The sequence below is a fragment of the Microcaecilia unicolor genome, chromosome 5 (assembly GCF_901765095.1).
Source record: "Microcaecilia unicolor chromosome 5, aMicUni1.1, whole genome shotgun sequence".
Taxonomy (NCBI): domain Eukaryota; kingdom Metazoa; phylum Chordata; class Amphibia; order Gymnophiona; family Siphonopidae; genus Microcaecilia; species Microcaecilia unicolor.
In genome coordinates, this window is record NC_044035.1 from 5,713,029 (window position 1) to 5,732,970 (window position 19,942).

Below are 19,942 nucleotides of genomic sequence, written 5' to 3' on the forward strand. Positions count from 1 at the left end.
CCTCATTTTTGTTTTCCATTCCTTTCCTAATAATACCTAACGTTCTATTTGCTTTCTTAGCCACAGCAGCACACTGAGCAGAAGGTTTCAAAGTATCGTCAACGACTACACCTAGATCCTTTTCTTGGTCGGTGACTCCTAACGTGGAACCTTGCATGACGTAGCTATAATTCGGGTTCCTCTTTCCCACATGCCTCAATTTGTACTTGCTCACATTAAATGTCATCTGCCATTTAGACGCCCAGTCTCGTAAGGTCCTCTTGTAATTTTTCACAGTCCTCCCACGATTTAACAACTGAATAACTTTGTGTCATCAGCAAATTTAATTACCTCACTAGTTACTCCCATCTCTAGGTCATTTATAAATATGTTAAAAAGCAGCGGTCCCAGCACAGAGCCCTGGGGAATCCCACTAACTACCCTTCTCCATTGAGAATACTGACCATTTAACCCTACTCTCTGTTTTCTCTCTTTTAACCAGTTTTTAATCCACAATAAAATACTACCTCCTATCCCATGACTCTCCAATTTCCTCTGGAGTCTTTCATGAGGTACTTTGTTTTTGTTTTTTGTTACATTTGTACCCTGCACTTTCCCACTCATGGCAGGCTTAATGCAGCTTACATATTGTATACAGGTACTTATTTGTCAAACGCCTTCGGAAAATCCAGATACACAATATCAACCGGCTCCTCTTTATTCACATGTTTGTTCATCCCTTCAAAGAAATGTAGTAGATTGGTGAGGCAATATTAAGTGGTAGGGATGTGGGCATTTCTAGATGGGAGGTTTCATACTTGGGGTTCGATCTGCTCAGAGCTAGAATCGCTGGGGTGGCGTTATATGTGACGCTTCCTGTGGGGGGGAACTAATATTGGAAGGGGGGTTGGTACGAGAAGGGATAGGTGGGAGGGGGGAGGCAGATTTTTTTTCTCGTCTCTCTCTCTCCCTTTCTTTGATGGTGAGAATCTGCGTTCGGGGAGCACTGAAGTTCTGGGGGGGGGGGGGGGGGCTGGCTGGGACCCTTCTCGTGGGACAGGTGGAATTATTTGGGCTTTGCAAATGGGCAGTTTCTTACTGTTATGATACATGGTGAAGATAGTATTGTGGGATGTATAAATGGGCCCATTAAAAGAACAAAAATCCTGCAACACCTACAGAGAAACCGTATAGATATTGCACTGTTGCAAGAGACACATTTGCAGGCTTTGGAACACACTAAGCTCCGAACCTAGTGGGTGGGGGATTGTGTGGCAGCGGATGCACAAGGGAAGAAGGGTGGGGTGGCAATTCTGGTTAGAAAAGGAATGGCGGATAGGGTGCAGAAAATAGCGATGGACCCAGGGGGGAGGTTTGTTTTAGCAGAAGTGATGATGAAACAACATACCTTTTTAATTTGCAATGTCTATGCCCCTAACCAATATGACAAAACTTTCTATAGGAGGGTGACTAACCTTCCTTTACAACATCAAAATGCTTCCTGGATAGTGGGAGGGGACTTTAATGCGGTGTGGGATCCCATTTTGGATAGATCTAACCCAAACCCACAAGTGTCCTATCACACTAATAAAGGACTGAGACAACTGGTGTATGTCATGGATTTGGTTGATGTATGGAAGGAGCTCCAGCCAACGAAGTCAGACTATACTCTCTTATCTAGAGCTCACTCTACACAGGCCAAGATAGACTGTATTATGGTTTCGAAAAAGGATTTTAGTAAAGTAGTGAAAGCAGAGTTGGGGCCCTATGTTATTTCTGATCATGCTTGGGTGTGGATGGAATGGTCCTTGGGATCTCTGGGAGGTGGCCGATATAGATGGCAATTCTCCCTGGACCTATACAATGACCCGGAAAGTTTTTAAAGCTGTTGGAAGGGGTTTGTAGACACTAATGCTGCCCATGGGTCGAACCCCATTCTCTATTGGGAAACTGCGAAGGTGGTATTATGGGGCAAGATAATTAGCTAGTCCTATCATGTCAAGAAAGCTAGGGACAGAGAGATCTTAAGATTGGGCATGCAATTGCATCGTGCGCAGCAGCGTTTTGGGGCTTCTAGAGGGGGGAAGCATCGCCAACAAGTTCTAGATATTCAGGTGTTGATGAAGTCATTGTTACACCAGAGAGCGCTTAAATCTTAGACATATTATAGATATTTGCTATATAGACAAGGAAACAAGACGGGTAGGTTATTGGCTAGGTTAGCCCGCCCTAAGGGAGGGTCTCCAAGGATTCTAACAATTCAAGATAAGAGAGGGCAGAGAGTGCATGCTGATGAGGCCATTAGCGAGGTTTGTCTTGATTCCTGTCATGAGCTGTATGCCGATCCTGCTGAAGAGGGATTACTCGGGAGTTGTATCTAGATAATATGACTCTTCCTTCTCTGTCACAAGGAAGTAGAGATCTCTTGAACTCTCAGATTCTGCCCGAAAACCATCCTCTCAACTTCCCATTCGGGGGAATGGGTTGTTCTCCCCTGGGATGGCTAACTCCACTTTCGAAGCTTGGGAAAGAGAAGGGATTTCCCTGTTAGAGCATGTGGTAGGGGAAGGAGGGAAGATGCTCTCTTTGGAGTATTTGTTAGGTCGGGTGGGTGGTTCCTGGAGGGATAGGTTTGCCTATGCGCAATTGCAACACTGCATCTCTTCCTTGGATAGGTCCCTACTAGAGATCATGGTGAGGGTTTTGATTCAGGAGATTTTTGCTGAAGTGGAGATTTGAGGACTATCAGTCTCACAACTCCATAGAGCTCTGGTGAGTGAATTGACCCTGAAAGATTTCTCTCCTCTAAAGCTAGATGGGGGGATGGATTTGGGGATTGTGCTGGATCACTGGGATGTATTGGCTTCCCTTAAGGGGGTCTATAACTTAACTACTAATGCGAGACTCAGTGAGTGTGGGTTTCGAGTGATTTTGAGAGCATTTATGCCCAACATCCAGGTGGCTCATGTTGGAGGAGATTCATCTTGTCTAAAGTGTGGGCATCTGCACCATACTATAAATCACGCCTTCTGGATATGCCCGAGGGTTCGGAGCTTTTGGGAACAGATTAGGAGATTTTTGTCCAGGGCTGGGATGTCCAGGGCTCTTGCTGGAAGTCCCGGGAGCTTTTTGTCCTCTACCTAGGATCGCAACTCTCTTGAGCCGCAAACTATGTCTAGTGCACGGAAAGTTATTTTGCAATATTGGATCTCTCCAGACCCGCCGGCCTATTGGCATTGGAGGAATCAGATACATATTCTGGTCTCTTGGGAGGCAAAGGGAACGTTTAGACGAAGGAAGTCATTTTTGCTTATATGGAACCTGTCACGTCTCTGGTCGTGACCACCCTCAGACTTACCTTATTTCTGGGGGTCAGCATCTATGCTGGCTTCTGTCTGTTTCTGTGTTAGTTTTGTCTCTGTCTCTGTGTGCTGATTGCTTCACTAGACCTCACCTGTGTGAGCTATGCCTCTCTGAGGAGCCAGCATCTAAGATGGCTCCTGCTTGTTTTGTGCCAGCTTCCAAGATGGCTCCTGCCTGTTCTTCCTATGTGTTCCAAGCCTCTACTTGGTGTGAGTGGTGTTGCCTTCTCCTGTCCTGCAGTAGGTGACATCATCAGTGAGAGCCTTCATAAGGAAGTGCTGTGCTTGCATTCAGGGCCTTTGCATAGTAAGTGTGTTATGCCAAAAGGCCGTGAGGTTAGTGAGAGCACTGTTGCGCTGCTACTTAGCCTTTCTCTGGGGCTCTTGCCCATCTGCTATTTGTGTCTGTGGACTTCCAGTCCTTCTGTGTGGGTGCTGCCCTTCTGCTTTGAGTCTGTGGACTGCTAGTCCTTCCTTTGCCTTGCTCTGCGTTTGGAGCTGCTGAAGCTTCAGCCCAGACTCTGTTAGCTCCTGGTTTATTCCTCTGCCTGCTGCCTGCCCAAAGACTCTGTTTGCTCCTTGTTTATTCTGTTGTCCGCTGCCTGCCCAAAGACTGCTAGTTCCTGGTTACTTCTTCTGTCTGCTCTGCCAAGCTTGCTTGTATATCTTGAGTCCTGCTGCTGCCAAGCTTGCTTGTATATCCCGAGTCCTGTTTCTGCCAAGCTTGCTTGTATACCCTGAGTCCTGTTTCTGCCAAGCTTGCTTGTATACCCTGAGTCCTGTTTCTGCCAAGCTTGCTTGTATACCCTGAGTCCTGTTTGTGCCAAGCTTGCTTGTATACCCTGAGTCCTGTTTGTGCCAAGCTTGCTTGTATACCCTGAGTCCTGTTTCGGCCAAGCTTGCTTGTATTTCCTGTTTCGGCCTAGCTTGCTTGTATTTCCTGAGTCCTGCTTCTGTCTAGTTAGTGTGTATATCCTGAGTGTATATCCTGAATCCTGTCTCTGCCTAGCTAGTGAAGGAGGAATGGCCTAGTGGTTAGCGTGGTGGACTTTGGTCCTGGGGAACTGAGGAACTGATTTCGATTCCCACCAGGCACAGGCAGCTCCTTGTGACTCTGGGCAAGTCACTTAACCCTCCATTGCCCCATGTAAGCCGCATTGAGCCTGCCATGAGTGGGAAAGCGTGGGGTACAAATGTAGCAAAAAAAATAAATAAATAGTGTGTATATCCTGAATACTGTCTGCCTAGCTAGTGTGTATATCCTGAGTGTATATCCTGAATCCTGTCTCTGCCTAGCCTTTGTGTACATCTTGTCCCCTTGGTCTGTCTTGTGTTTCTGGTTTAGTGACTGCATGCAGCTTTCAGTCCGAGTCTAGTATTTAGCCTAGTCTCCCTCGTGTATCCCGGACCCGGGGTGGCTCCTCTGGTTCTTCAGTTCATGCCTTATCCTGCAAGTCCTACCGGCCACCCGCACTCCGGAGCTCAACTCCAGAGGAACGGTGGTCAAGCGCAGGTGAAATTGTTCCTGTTCTGCCTGTTCTAGTTGCCGGCCTCAGTACTACTCCAGTCCAGAGTTCCAGTCCTGCTGTTCTGTGTATCCAGTTCCAGGGTGGTCTTGCCTGCCGCGGCCGCTTCTCGGCAGTGGCCCAAGGGCTCACGTATTCCGGTTCTGCCTCGAGAACCTGACAGAATGCAAAGGCCCAGACAGAACCCCTATTTGAACATCTTAAATTCTCATGGGCGCAGTCTCATCATTAATACTCTATAGGGATGGAGGAGAGAGAGGAGGACATTTTTTTCCTTTGGAGATCTCTTATTTGCACAGGGTTTTCCCTGAATTGCCATCAGTAACAATGTTGAATATAGAAGGTGGGAGGGCTGAGGAGGGGGTGGGGAGGAAGTGGTTTTGTTGATCTGTTAGGGCAATACCTTGTGAGGGTCATAAGTGCTAAGACCCTGTGAGGCAACAATATTGTCTCTTGGGGTGAGGGTAGTTCAATTTGATAAAGGGGGGGTTTGTTGGGGGGGATGAGAAATGTTGCAATATTTGGATCTAAAGTATGAGTAGCTCAAGGGGGGGGGGGGGGGGGAGAAAATGTAAAAATGTATGATGATGTATTTGCTATCCTGTTATCAACCGGTCCATTTGGTTCTCCACTGGTTATATATTGAGAATGTTGACTGTTAAGTTGGTTGTACCATCAATAAAAATGTTGAAACATAATTTTCTCCTGCTTCCACCGCACTGCCGCTGTCTCCTCCCGCACACACATGCTCTGGTATCTCCCTCTCAGCTTGCCTTTACTGTCTGCAGCACCAAGGAGGTGTGCAGCACTAGATGCATGCTGCTACTCTCAAGCCTTGAGACTTCGCTCCAGCCTCCTCTAACAGCTTCCTGTTGGCAGGACTCTACAGAGGGAGGGCTCCTGGCTCGAGAAAGCAGCGTCTGTTTAGTGCTGCAGACAGTAAAGGGAGGGTTGGGAAGAGCCAGATACCTGAGTGCAGGGGGAGAGGAGAGGCAGAGAAAGATGCTGGGATCTGCAGGAGAAAACTGAGAGACTGTGGGATGAGTTGTGAGGAGGAGGAGAGTGTGAGATGCCAGAGTGCAGGCGAAGGGGAGGGAAGATGCAGCCAGGCCAGACAAAGATGCTAGGATCTGAAATAGGGATGGAATAAACAAACAAGGGAGATGTTTCCCTTGGAGGGGAGGGGATACAAGAAATGGAAGAAAGAAAGAGATGGTGCCTTTGGAGGGGGGAAGGGGATGGCCATAGAGGAGAGGGGAAGAGACAAAAGAAGAGAAGAGATGATGCCTGGGGAGGGGAGCAAAAGGGAAGAAAGAAAAGAGAAGATTGTGCCCATGGAGGGGAGAGAAAAGAGAAGATTATGCCCATAGAAGGAGGAGAGAAAAGGAAAGGAGAGGAAGATGGTGCCCATGGAGGGGGGAGGGGAGATGGTGGGAGGGGAAGAGAAGAAAGAAGAGAGGAGATGGTGGGAGGGGAAGGGAAAAGAGACAGAGGAGATAGTGCCCGTGGAGGGGAGATGAAGGGAAGAGAATAGATGAAAACTAGACAGATTTCAGGATGAAGAAAAATAGAAGAACATTGAACTTGAATATAGAGCAGGAAGTGAAGAAGAGAGAAAAGAAATAATGAATGGATAGGATACCCTGGAAACAGAGTTCAGAGGGAACCAGAAGCAGGAAACAAGTGATTAGAAAAATGAAATCACCAGACAGCAATGGTAAGAAAAATGATTTTATTTTCAGTTTAGTAATTGAAATTTCTCAGTTTTGAGAACGTACATCTATCTATATTTTGCACTATTATTTTTATTTTTGTATTATTATTTGTTACATTTATACCCCACATTTTCCCACCTATTTGCAGGCTCAGTGTGGCTTACAAAGTATCGTAATGGTGAATGTATGATGAGTCTATGATGTACTGAGATTTCAGAGGTTTTTTTTTTTGTTTTTTTGTTACATTTGTACCCCGCGCTTTCCCACTCATGGCAGGCTCAATGCGGCTTACATATACAGGTACTTATTTGTACCTGGAGCAATGGAGGGTTAAGTGACTTGCCCAGAGTCACAAGGAGCTGCCTTTGCCTGAAGTGAGAATCGAACTCAGTTCCCCAGGATCAGAGTCCACCACCCTAACCACTAGGCCACTCCTGACACTACCTTGGGAACAAACTTAAGACAGTTGTACAGAACCATTCTGCTGTTGAAAAACAGCATAAGTCGGATCAGTTATTACAGCCTGGAGCTCACTCACACTGCAGCTGAAGTAACTGCCAACAAAAATAAAACGTTTCATATTAAGTACTTCAGATGATAAGTATTAAATGGCTCAAATGGTTTACCTGGTCCTGTGCAACAGTGGCACGCACATGCATGTGCAGTTGAAGTCTCAAGAACCTGACATGGTGAGGGCCAAGGTTGGCCATTCCTGCTCTAGGTTATTAGTAATCTACAGTGGCACACCAACAAGCCAAGTAGGGGACCAATGAAACATCTCAATAGTAGAAGGGAGCAGTGCCTGATTAAACCTTTTGGTCCACTCCCCCCACCCCCAAACACACATACCTCCATTCTAAACGGAAGAAAGTGGATTTATGAGAAACTGTCAGGTCCTGAACTCCTACCTTCTTTAAAGAAACAACAACCTGAGGCCTATAAGCCCACATCAAACCACCTTTCTTTCTTTCTCAGGAAGAAAACTAATGAAGTCACCTAGTCAGTGAGCCAGTGACCTCCTGCCCTCAGCCTGTTTATGCTGCATATTTTACCATGTCTTGGTCCCACTGGTTTCCAACTGAGCAACGTATAACGTTTAAGCTTCTTATGCTCACTTTCAAAGCATTCAAGACAGGCTTCCACCATATCTAGCATCCTTTACAATCCCATATGCCCCCTTCCTGGTTACTCTGTTCATTAAATGACCACAGACTAGTTCTAACTGGCCCAAAACAAGCTCTTTTGGAATCCACCCATGATATCTTCAGTTTTAACTAGTCTTTAATGCCACATGTTCTCCTCTTACTGCTCTCCTATCACCCTGTTATTAGAGTCAATTCAATGGTATATTACCATGAACATCTTGTACACAGTCAAACAAATTATTAGTCTTTCTCTTCTAGGGATGTTACTTAGGTCTTCCTTTGGAAGGAGAAATGTTCTTTCTGTTGCTAACTATTGTGGTGTCAGGACTGGCTGGCTGATCAGTTGATTTGTGAAGTTTTCCAGGGTGTAGAAAGATATTCACTGAGCCAAATGTTGGGCAATTCACCAGGGTTCGAGCTCTCCTCAAGCCAGATTCCAACTCTTTTGCTATTGCTTCAAGCCATACCATAATTCTGACATTTCTATACAGGAGGAAGTGTGATGGGGTCCCTTTATTTAGTCATGCAATTAAAAATTATAATCTGTGGACAGCCCTACTCATTTTCAAAGACTTTTGAGCTAGTCCCCTACTTTTACAGGTTTGCCAGGTATATTCTTGGGGTATTTTGTACTGATATCAGACCATTTTTTTTTTATTTGCTAGTGTTCCTAAGGATTAAGGGTCATGTTTGGAAGTTAGGCAGATGGTTCAGAGGAAATGTGAGAAAATATTATTTTCCTTAGATGCCTGGAATAAACAACTAACAGATGTGATAACCAGAATAATGAAATTAAATATACTTGGGACACACAAGACGGTAGTAAAATGGACATATGGGGGGGGGGTAATAGGTTAAAGAAACGAGGGGGAGGGATTGAATCTTTGCTTAGTCTTATGGAATTTTATAGAGCTAAAGAAGGGAGCATACAAGCCAATGTGTTGTAGGTGGCAATATGGGTGCATCATGCTTCCAGGAAGACAGAGGTAATCTACATGAAGCATCCATGGTAATGTAACTCTTAATATTGAGCATGGGGCAGTTGGGTGTTTGGAGAATGGTCTCGCTAGTTTTAGTGGGAGTTTTCTTGGTAGCAAGACATGGAATTGGGTATGGATTTTGGACCAAACCTGCCACTTGTAAAAACTAGAGGAAGACAAGACTTGGTCTCTTTTATACATATTCATTGTGGTTTTTATGAAAATCTGGCCAAATTGGTGTATCTCCAGAACTGTGTTGAGAAACCCTAATTTTGGTAAATGCCAATTGCCATATTGTCACCAAACGTTTTCACTGGATCTAGACTGGATGTGACTTCAGATTTTCAGCTGCAGTAGGTGAATGCATCACCCAATAAAAGTCACTTTGGATTTTAAGGCCTGTTTTGTTTTATTTCTAGGTTTTCAACTCATGAAAGTGCTGCTCATGCTATTGTTTCAGTGAATGGAACTACAATTGAGGGGCATGTTGTTAAATGCTATTGGGGTAAAGAATCTCCTGACATGACTAAAAACGTACAGCAGGTAATTTTTTATTTAAATGTTATTTCAGTATTGCATAAAAATTATTTTGCTGAGTCAGAACAGTGGTCCATTGAGCCCAGCATCATTTCTCCCAAAAGAGGTAATTCAGAATCACATGTAAGTAACTTGCATGTTAGTAAAATCAGTCTTTTCCCTGCATAGCTTTAGTCTCTTGGAATTTTGTCCCAATACTAGCAAAATACTCCCAGACAAAACAAACCAGAAGTGGAATAGCAAATATTTGTTTGTTTGTTTCTGTTTAATCATGAACACTATAAGCAAAATCGTTATTCTTTTTTCACCAAATCCTATTCAAGTGACAGCAGATACGAAGTAGATTTGTCATTCTGATGCTGATTGATGCTGTTAACTTTTATTTTGCGCTCACCTTCCTTCTATGAAAGTACAACCCAAATTGATTCACAAAAAGAGAAATACAATAACGTAAGTCAATACATCATTAATCTAATACATCAGAAAACTAATAGATCAGTAAAATATGTTGAAGTGTAATTCTTTTTCTATTCTCTTTTCTTTGGTTTGTATCCTCCTCAACTTGCTGTCCTTGGGAGCTGCTACTACTACTACTAAACATTTCTATAGCGCTACTAGATGTACGCAGCGCTGTACACTTGAACATGAAGAAACAGTCCTGCTCAACAGAGTTTACAATCTAATTAGGACAAACAGTACAAATATGTTTTTGTTCCATTTTGACTTCATATTCAAAGCTTGATTGACTATAGGTTTATTACAGATTATTTCTGTAGCTCTTTTGCATGTATATGACAGTACCTAAAGCTTATTTTGTTTTATTATATTACAGTTTATTCGTAGGTTAGGTGAAGGCTGAAACATTTGGCAAAGATATGTGGTTAATCGTGTCTTTCTTATACAACCTTCTTTTAAGATTATAAGATTTACACCCTTTTGATATGAATTTGTGCCAGTTTAGAGTCTATCACACCACCTTTATGCATACTTTTCTTTTTATGTCCAAGATTACAGATCTTTTCATCTGTTTCTGGGCTTTTATGTAGTGTTTAATTTATGATATTCTTGCATCGAGACAGACACTTAGTTGTTCTCTTCTGAGGATTCTTGAAGTTTCAGGTCTCCCTAACAGAAGCACCTTAGGGATTCAGGGGGGCTTGAGGCAGACCCAAATAAGGAGTCCTTTTTCTGTAGACAAGGCAGGATGACTCTGCAATTCATGCAGATAATGCTATCAACAGTACCAGTATGGAACATTTCTTATGTAGCTGTAGAAAAACCTGTATTGAAGGTCCTACCCTGCTGCTGCCTCTCCTTTTGGTCCATGGACCTGATATGATACATTTCACCTCTCTCTCTCTCTTTCTCTCTGGAATCTTTTGATGTGTTTCTCCTTTGGCAAGCTGAATGAATCAGCCATACAAGTGGATGATTTCCTCTAAAACAGTTCTTCTCAACCCAGTCCTTGAGGAACACCAAGTCCCATCAGGAAAAGAGACGACTGAGGGGGAATATGATTGAGGTCTATAAAATCCTGAGTGGTGTAGAACGGGTAGAAGTGGGGGAAGCCACTGTTTGCCTTGAGTTTTGGTAGCTTGGAATGTTGCTGCTGTTTGGGTTTCTACCAGGTACTTGTGACCTGGATTGGCCATTGCTGGAAGCAGTATACTGGGCTAGATGGACCATTGGTCTGACCCAGTATGGCTGTTCTTATGTTCAAGATATCCACAATGAATATGCATGAGATTTGCATGCACTGCCTCCTTGATATTATCTCATGTATATTTATTGTGGATATCCTGAAAACTTGTTGGAACTAGGTGTGCCTCAAGGACTGAGTTGAGAAGCACTGCTCTAAAATAGTCACAGATTATCTCTCAAACCCATAAGATTTTACAGATTATGAATGGGTTGGACTTATGGGTTCGATACACAAGTTCACAGAAGTTCCTGTGGGGAAAGAGGTGATGCCTAGGGTAATTATCACACATCTCCTAGTCCTGGGTTCACTCTGGCTGCAAGCAATGGGGAAACTATAAGTATGTTTGTTTAATATATACTGTTTCATATTAGACCTATTACTAGGCTTTAGTTAATTCTTAAGCAGTTCAGCTTTATTTTTATCAGCTTCTACATATTCTTCCCCTTCAGTTTTGAGTCTCACAATGCTATTATGGCACTTCTTCCTGTCATTTATATATCTGAAAAATGCCTTGTTCCCCAATTTTGCCATATCTGCTATCCTTTCTTCTGTTTGCTTCTTTGCACTCCTGACAGCAGCTTATCTTAGCTTTTCCAGATACTTTTGCCTGTCCTCCTCTTTCTGAGTCTTCTTGTAATGTATGAAAGCTAATCTTCTTTCCCTTACCTTTTCAGCTACCGCATTCAAGACCAGAGCAACCTTCTTTTCCTCTTCATTTTTGTGTAATTTTTTAACATAAAGGTTTGTTGCCTTTAAAATTCTTCCTTTCAGTTTTGCCCACTGCTGTTCTACTTCTTCAGCTGTTCCCATCCAACTGATTCTTTTCTGAGAAATTCCCCCATCTCAGGAAAGTTAGTTCTTTTGAAATCTATGACTTTGTCTTGAATAAGCCTTCTCCTCCTTTGTCTTAATATTGAACCACACCATTCAGTGATGTTAAATGCCAAGTGTTCTCCCATTGTAACATCAGAAACATTCTCCCTGTTTATGAGGACCAGGTCTAGGATAGCTCCATCTCACGTCGGTTCCGTTACCCACTGCTGAAACAATTTGTCCTGTAGAGAATCCCTTTGCTTCTAGACGACTGCACAGCAGGGACACTCCAATCGATGTCCGGCATGTTAAAATCACCTGTCATTAGTACTTCCCCTTTTCTATTTTTTTTTTTTATGTCTTCGATTAAATCTTTGTCCGTTTTTTCTGTGAAGGTGACCTATATATTACTCCAACGTAAATACATTTTCCTTTCTTTTTTACCAGTTCATCTCAAAGTGCTTCTTCCTTACCCCATTCATCCTGCAGTTCTGTCTCTTTAATATTATTCTTAACATATAATGCCACTTCTGCGCCCTTTTGTCCTACCTTATCCTTCCTGAATAGATTATAGCCAGGTATAGCTATATCCCAGTCATGGCTCTCTGTGAACCACGTCTCCGTTACTGCCATTAAATCCAAGTCTGTGAGGTCATGTGATGCCATGCTCAGGAGTGGCTGCTGAAAAACCCCACTCCTGCCATCCCACCACTAATCCCTCAACTCACCGCGTATTCGACCTTTAAATTTGGTTGCTTTGGGTTTGCTTGGCGTTGGGAGGCTTACAGAGTGATTGGGCACAAACTTTCCTCAGTCCATGGCAGCGAAGGGAGCGAGATGAGAGAAGGAGAAAGTTCAGCCCTACGAGGACAAGATGGCGGCACCAGCGAGCCCGTCCACTTCTACAGTCGGATCGACCTGGGTTGCAGAGGTGGCCGCAGAGGTAAGGGGGGCCATGAAACTGTTTGAGAAGCGACTTAGCCCCATTGATATCAAGCTAGAGCAGCTGCAAGACCACATGGGGCAATCAAGTAAGGATTTTACAGCTTACCAGCAAAGACATGGGTCCTTGGAGGATTAAGTAACAAAGATGGAGGAGGAGCAAGCACGCTTGCAGAAGTTGGTGACTGTGTATGAAGAGAAGATTGAGGATCTGGAAAACAGATCCCGCAGAAACAACTTACGCTTTGTCGGGCTCCCGGAGGTACTCGGGGATAATGATTTACAAGGTTTTATTGAGACCTGGCTGACGCAGCAGTTAAAATTGCCGGCCACACTGGGAGTACTACAGGTGGAGCAGGTTCATTGTGTAGGCCCCCAACCACAACATGATACGAGACCCAGAGTTGTGATTTGTCGCCTTTTTGAACTTGGCACACAAAGCAGCAATACTGCAAGCCTTGAGGAATGACCAGGAATTATGACATCATGATAAGAAAATACTATGTTTTCAAGATTACTCAGCTGCAGTCGCCGCACAAAACAGGCGATTCTCGCCGGTGTGCTCACGTCTTTTTGAACACAAGATCCAATTCGTCTTGCAGTACCCGGCTAAACTGAGAGTGACATATCAAGCTGAAACTAAGACTTACAATACGGTGGAACAGGCACAGGAATTTCTGAACACTTTAGATCAATGATCACCCAGGGGTGAGAGTCAGTTTTGGTCACGCAGGATGAATGTCTGGTGTTATGATTAGAGAGATCTTCCAAGCTATGGAATTTGGTGATTGGAAAGTTTGCCAAAAGCCTGACTACAAGGCCTAGTTCAGGTACAAACTTAACTGCAACTTGGGGAGCTCGCTGATAATCTTGTGAGAATCTGCAAGCTGGACAGCAAAGTTTTAAATGTTCCTTAATGTACAAGTTTACATTGCATGTAATCCCCCCCCCCCCCCTTTTTTTTTTAGGTCGGTACATCTGCTATCGAGGTTTTGAATCTGAGGGATGTGTGGTGGGTGGTGGTGTACGTGACGGTTCCATGCAGGGAACCCAAAAAAGGTTCAGTTGGGGGGGGGGGGGACAGGGTAGAAGGGGGAGTAGTGATGTTTAGGAAGGGGAAGGGGGGTGTTTAGGGTTGGGGGCTGGGAACTAGGGACGTTCACTTTATGCTCGTTGGGGAGCGCAATAGGATTGTTGGCTCTTTGGTTTTGGGACGTGTGGTCTTTGGGAAAGAGATCATGGGAGGGGGTGAGGGCTGGGGCGACCCCCCCCCCCCCCTTGCACTTAGGTAAGGGGTTCCTGGTGCGAGTTAGAGCTGGTGGGTGGGATGAGCCCTGAAGGTGGTAACATGGAATGTAGGGGGTATTAATTCCCCCATTAAATGCTCAAAGATTTTGCAGCATCTTCAACACCTTCGAATTGACATTGCCCTCCTACAGGAGACACATTTGTCTACTGTTGAGCATGCCAAACATATAACATGGTGGGTGGGAGACTGTGTGGCAGCTGCAGCACAGGGGAAGAAGGAAGGAGTCACCATTTTATTCAGCAAAGGAATAGTAGACAAAGTTAGCCCACTCTTTATAGATCCTGGGGGTAGATTTTTACTTTGTGAGGCTATAATAGAATGTCAGAAATGTGTACAAAGGAATGTATACTCCACTAACCAATACGATCGCCGCTTTTATAAAATTATTACATCAAAGTTACTGGCTAGTGAGGTGGAGAATGTTTTGGTGGGAGGAGACTTTAACACAGTTTTAGACCCCATGCTAGATAAGTCCCACCCAGTGAAGACTGCAGGTTATCAGGAGGGAAGGGGGCTACCCAACTTATGCAGACAATTAGACCTAGTCGATGTCTGGCGAGTGCTCCACCCACAGAAGAGAGACTTTACACACTTACTACTACAAACTACTACTACAAATCATTTCTATAGCGCTACCAGTTGTACGCAGCGCTTCACAATTGAACATGAAGAAAAGACAGTCCCTGCTCAAAAGAGTTTACAATATAATCAGGACAGACTGACAGGACAAATCAGGGATAAGGGTAGGACAGACAGATAGGACACATAGGGAAAAGGGACTATTGAAGAGAGGAAGACAAGGTTACGAGACAGACAGATAGGACATATAGGGAAAAGGGACTATTGAAGAGAGGAAGACAAGATAAGGTTACGAGCAGGTGACAAGTTAGGAATTAAAAGCAGCATCAAACAGGTAGGCCTTTAGCCCGGATTTGAAGGCGGCCAAGGATGGAGCTTCACGTAATGGCTCAGGAAGTCTATTCCAGGCATAAGGTGCAGCAGGATAAAAGGAACGGAGTCTGGCGTTAGCGATGGAGGAGAAGGGTGCAATTAGGAGAGATTTGCTTAGTGAACGGAGTTCTTGGGAAGGAGTGTAGGGAGAGATGAGGGTGGAGAGGTAGTGAGGGGCAGCAGAGTGAATGCACTTATAGGTTAATAAGAGGAGCTTGAACTGTATACGGAAACGGATAGGGAGCCAATGAAGTGACTTCAGAAGAGGGCTGATATGGGCATAGCGACTTTGGCGAAATATTAATCGAGCAGCAGAATTTTGAACAGATTGAAGAGGAGAGATATGGCTGAGTAGAAGACCTGTGAGAAGCAAGTTACAGTAGTCCAAGCGAGAGGTGATGAGAGTGTGGATGAGGGTTCTGGTAACGTGCTCAGAAAGGAGAGTGCGAATTTTGGCGATGATATAGAAGAAGAAATGACAGGTTTTTGCAATCTGTTGAATATGTGCAGAGAAGGAGAGGGAGGAGTCGAAGATGACCCCAAGGTTACGAGCAGATGAGACAGGAAGAATGAGCGTGTTGTTGACAGAAATAGAGAGTGGGGGAAGGGGAGAGGTTGGTTTAGGTGGGAATATAAGGAGCTCAGTTTTGGACATATTGAGCTTCAGGTGGCGGTGAGACATCCAGGCAGCAATGTCAGACAGGCAGACAGATATCTTGGCCTGGATTTCTGCCGAGATTTCTGGTGTGGAAAGGTTGATCTGGGAGTCATCAGCGTAAAGGTGATATTGAAAACCGTGGGCTGAGATCAGAGCATCAAGGGAGGAAGTATAGATGGAGAAAAGGAGAGGTCCTAGGACAGATCCTTGAGGTACACCCACTGAGCAGGATAGAGGAAGAGGAGGATCCACCAGAGTATACACTAAAAGTACGCTGAGAAAGATAAGAAGAAAACCAGGAAAGAGCAGAGTTCTGATATCCAAGTGAGGACAGTGTGCCAAGGAGTAGGCTGTGATCAACAGTGTCAAAAGCATCAGAAAGATCGAGAAGGGTGAGGATAGAGTAGAACCCTTTGGATTTAGCCAGGAATAGATCATTGGAGACTTTAGCATGTGCTGTTTCAGTTGAATGAAGGGGGCGAAAGCCAGATTGAAGTGGATCAATAGCTTGAGACGAAAGAAAGTTGAGGCAGCGACTGTGGACAGCACGTTCTAGTATCTTGGATAAGAAAGGGAGGAGGGAGATGGGGCAATAGTTGGAAGGAGAGGTAGAATCCAGAGAAGGTTTTTTGAGGAGTGGGGTGACTACGGCATGTTTGAAGGCATCAGGGACAGTTGCAGTGGAAAGTGACAAATTGAGGATATGACCAATGAAAGGGGTGACAGCAGGAGAGATAGTGTTGAGTAGATGTGTGGGGATAGGGTCAGTGGGGCAGGTGGTTAGTTTTGAGGATGAAAGAAGAAGTAAAGTTTCTTCTTCAGTGATTTCGGAAAAGGAAGAAAAGGAGGCAGGAGTAAGAGGGTTGAGAGAGTAGACTAAGGGAAGAGGGGGTGGAGGAGAGCTGGTTGCGAATTCAAGTTTAATCTTGTGAACCTTATCATGAAAGTAATCAGCCAAAGTCTGGGGAGAAAGTGAAGGGGGAGTTGGAGGAGAAGGCACTTTGAGGAGAGAGTTTAACGTGGCAAAGAGACGTCGAGGGTTCGAACCAATAGAGTTAGTCAATTGGATATAATAATCCTGTTTGGCAAGTTGGAGAGCAGATTGGAAGGAGGTCAGCAAGATTTTGAAGTGTATGAAGTCAGCATGATGAACTGGTTGACGGACAGACGCCAGAGGTTGGTGGTGAATGGAATTCGCTCGGAAGAGGGAAAGGTGAGTAGTGGAGTGCCTCAGGGATCGGTGCTGGGGCCGATTCTGTTCAATATATTTGTGAGTGACATTGCCGAAGAGTTAGAAGGTAAAGTTTGCCTATTTGCGGATGACACTAAGATCTGTAACAGAGTGGACACCCGGGAGGGAGTGGAAAACATGAAAAAGGATCTGAGGAAGCTAGAAGAATGGTCTAAGGTTTGGCAATTAAAATTCAATGCGAAGAAATGCAAAGTGATGCACTTAGGGAATAGAAATCCACGGGAGACGTATGTGTTAGGCGGGGAGAGTCTGATAGGTACGGGCGGAGAGAGGGATCTTGGGGTGATAGTATCTGAGGATTTGAAGGCGACGAAACAGTGTGACAAGGCGGTGGCCGTAGCTAGAAGTTTGTTAGGCTGTATAGAGAGAGGTGTGACCAGCAGAAGAAAGGGGGTGTTGATGCCCCTGTATAAGTCGTTGGTGAGGCCCCACCTGGAGTATTGTGTTCAGTTTTGGAGGCCGTATCTTGTTAAGGATGTAAAAAGAATTGAAGCGGTGCAAAGAAAAGCTACGAGAATGGTATGGGATTTGCGTTACAAGACGTATGAGGAGAGACTTGCTGAACTAAACATGTATACTCTGGAGGAAAGGAGAAACAGGGGTGATATGATACAGACGTTCAAATATTTAAAAGGTATTAATCCGCAAACAAACCTTTTCCGGAGATGGGAAGATGGTAGAACGAGAGGACATGAAATGAGATTGAAGGGGGGCAGACTCAAGAAAAATGTCAGGAAGTATTTTTTCACGGAGAGAGTAGTGGATGCTTGGAATGCCCTCCCACGGGAGGTGGTGGGAATGAAAACGGTAACAGAATTCAAGCATGTGTGGGATAAGCATAAAGGAATCCTGTGCCGAAGGAATGGATCCTCAGGAGCTTAGTCAAGATCGGGAGGCGGGGCTGGTAGTTGGGAGGCGGGGATAGTGCTGGACAGACTTGTACGGTCTGTGCCAGAGCCGGTGGTTGGGAGGCGGGGATAGTGCTGGGCAGACTTATACGGTCTGTGCCCTGAAGAGCACAGGTACAAATCAAAGTAGGGTATACACAAAAAGCAGCAAATATGAGTTATCTTGTTGGGCAGACTGGATGGACCGTGCAAGTCTTTTTCTGCCGTCATCTACTATGGTTACTATGTTAGCATGGGCACGAGAAATGCTAAATAGTAGTAGTAGTAGTAGTAATTTAAGCCAAAGGCGTTCAGCAGAGCGGGCTCAAGAGCATAGGTAGCGGTCAGTAGGAGTCAGGCAAGGCTGGGGTTTGATATGTTTTACAGGACGAGACACGGGAGGAGCGAGAGTGTCCAGAGTAGATGACAGAATAGTATTATAGGAAGAGACAGCCTCATTGTATATATAGTATTATAGGAAGAGACAGCCTCATTGCTTGGAACAAACTCCCTGAGCCCATATGCCGTGTCCCCTCCCTACCCATCTTCAAATCAATGCTCAAAGCCTACCTCTTCAATGTCGCCTTCGGCACCTAATCACTACACCTCTTCTCAGGAATACTTATCTACCCCAACTTGACATTTCGTTCTTTAGATTGTAAGCTCTTCCAAGCAGGGACCGTCCTTAATTGTTAATTTGTACAGCGCTGCGTAACCCTAGTAGCGCTCTAGAAATGTTAAGTAGTAGTAGAAAAGATTAGAGGTACTGGAGTACAGGGTAGAAGGGTTAATAGCCTGTAAATTCCTAAACGTGTTGGTTAGAATAGGACGGGACTGAGGAGGAGGGTGTCTAAGTGTGAAAGTTAAAAGATGATGGTCAGATAGGGGAAGATTTGAGGCAAGGAAATTGGAGGGTGAGCAGTTGGAGAAGAATACAAGATCAAGACAGTGGCCGTTCTGGTGAGTAGGGGCGGTGGAGCACAGTTGAAGATTGAAGGAGGATGTTAAGGCAAGAAATTGAGAAGTATAAGAGTTAGAGGAGTCATTAACATGAAAGTTAAAATCCCCAAGAATGAGGGAAGGAGATGAAGGTTCAAGAAAGAAGGAGAGCCAGGCATCAAAGTCAGTGAGAAAGGAAGAGAGGGATTTAGCAGGGGGTCGATAAATGACTGCTACCCGGAGAGGTAGAGGAGCGAATAGACGGATCGAGTGAACTTCGAAGGAAGAAAAGCAGTGAAAGAATGGGTTGAAATTTACAGGAGGGTGAGAGTAGTAGCCCGACATCACCTCCGCGACCAACTGAGCGAGGAGTATGGGAGCCCACTTGTCACGAGCCCACTCCACCCAGGCACGTATTGACTATTTGCTGGTCTCGAAGCACATTTTTGGTTCGGTAATTAAGTCGGATATTGGACCCTATGTTATCTCGGACCATTCATGGGTTTGGATGGATTGTAATTTGGTCAGGCCTACGGGATGGGTGTGGCGTTGGTCCTTCCTGGTGGAATTATATAGGAATCAAGCTTTCCAAGCAGTACTCAAATGTTGGAGAGAGTATAAATCCCATAATATTGAACATAAGTTGGACCCAGTCCTTTATTGGGAGACCGCGAAGGCTGTTTTAAGAGGCGAAATTATCAGCTATACCTGCCACAGGAAGAGAGATTCTTTGACTGGGCCATTTGTTGGGAATGGCCCGGCGGAGGTTTGGCCAATTGCACTCCTTAGGGGACAAGCAGGAAGTGTTAGAACGTCAAACGACATTGAATGAGCTTATACACCAGAGGGCCTCCAAATCACACAATTACTATAAATATATGCTCTGTAGACATGGGAATAAAGGGGGGACGCATGTTGGCACGTCTCATAGCAGTTAAAACAGGCCACTCCAGAATCCTGACTATGCAAACAGGAAAGGGTACATCAGTCCATACTGATAAGGAGTTATGTCACATATTCCACTCTTATTACAAAAAAACTTTACAGTGCCCCGGGGGGTGAGAGACTACCTAATGATCTTTATTTGGATAATTTAATGTTGCCGATCCTATGACAGGCAGATAGAGATATGCTGAATCGGCCAGTATTGGCTGATGAAATTTGTGGGGTGATTCAACAGAGTCCTGTACTGAAGGCTCCAGGAGTAGATGGTTCTCCGAGGACAAGCAGGCTGCTTGTTCTCAC

General features: G+C 44.7%; 1 protein-coding gene across 7 annotated transcripts in view; it reads left to right on the top strand.

The window, feature by feature from the left end:
* The window catches only part of TIAL1 (TIA1 cytotoxic granule associated RNA binding protein like 1), a 232,638-nt gene that overhangs the window by 159,594 nt on the left and 53,102 nt on the right, over positions 1-19,942 (top strand). For all 7 annotated transcript variants that reach the window (XR_003942079.1, XM_030202615.1, XM_030202616.1 and 4 more), the window contains one exon: positions 9,127-9,250. Coding sequence is in view for 6 of the 7 variants with exons in the window: in XM_030202615.1 (XP_030058475.1) it covers positions 9,127-9,250 (124 nt within the window). In the remaining variant the exon portion in view is untranslated. The remainder of the gene's footprint in view (positions 1-9,126; positions 9,251-19,942) is intronic.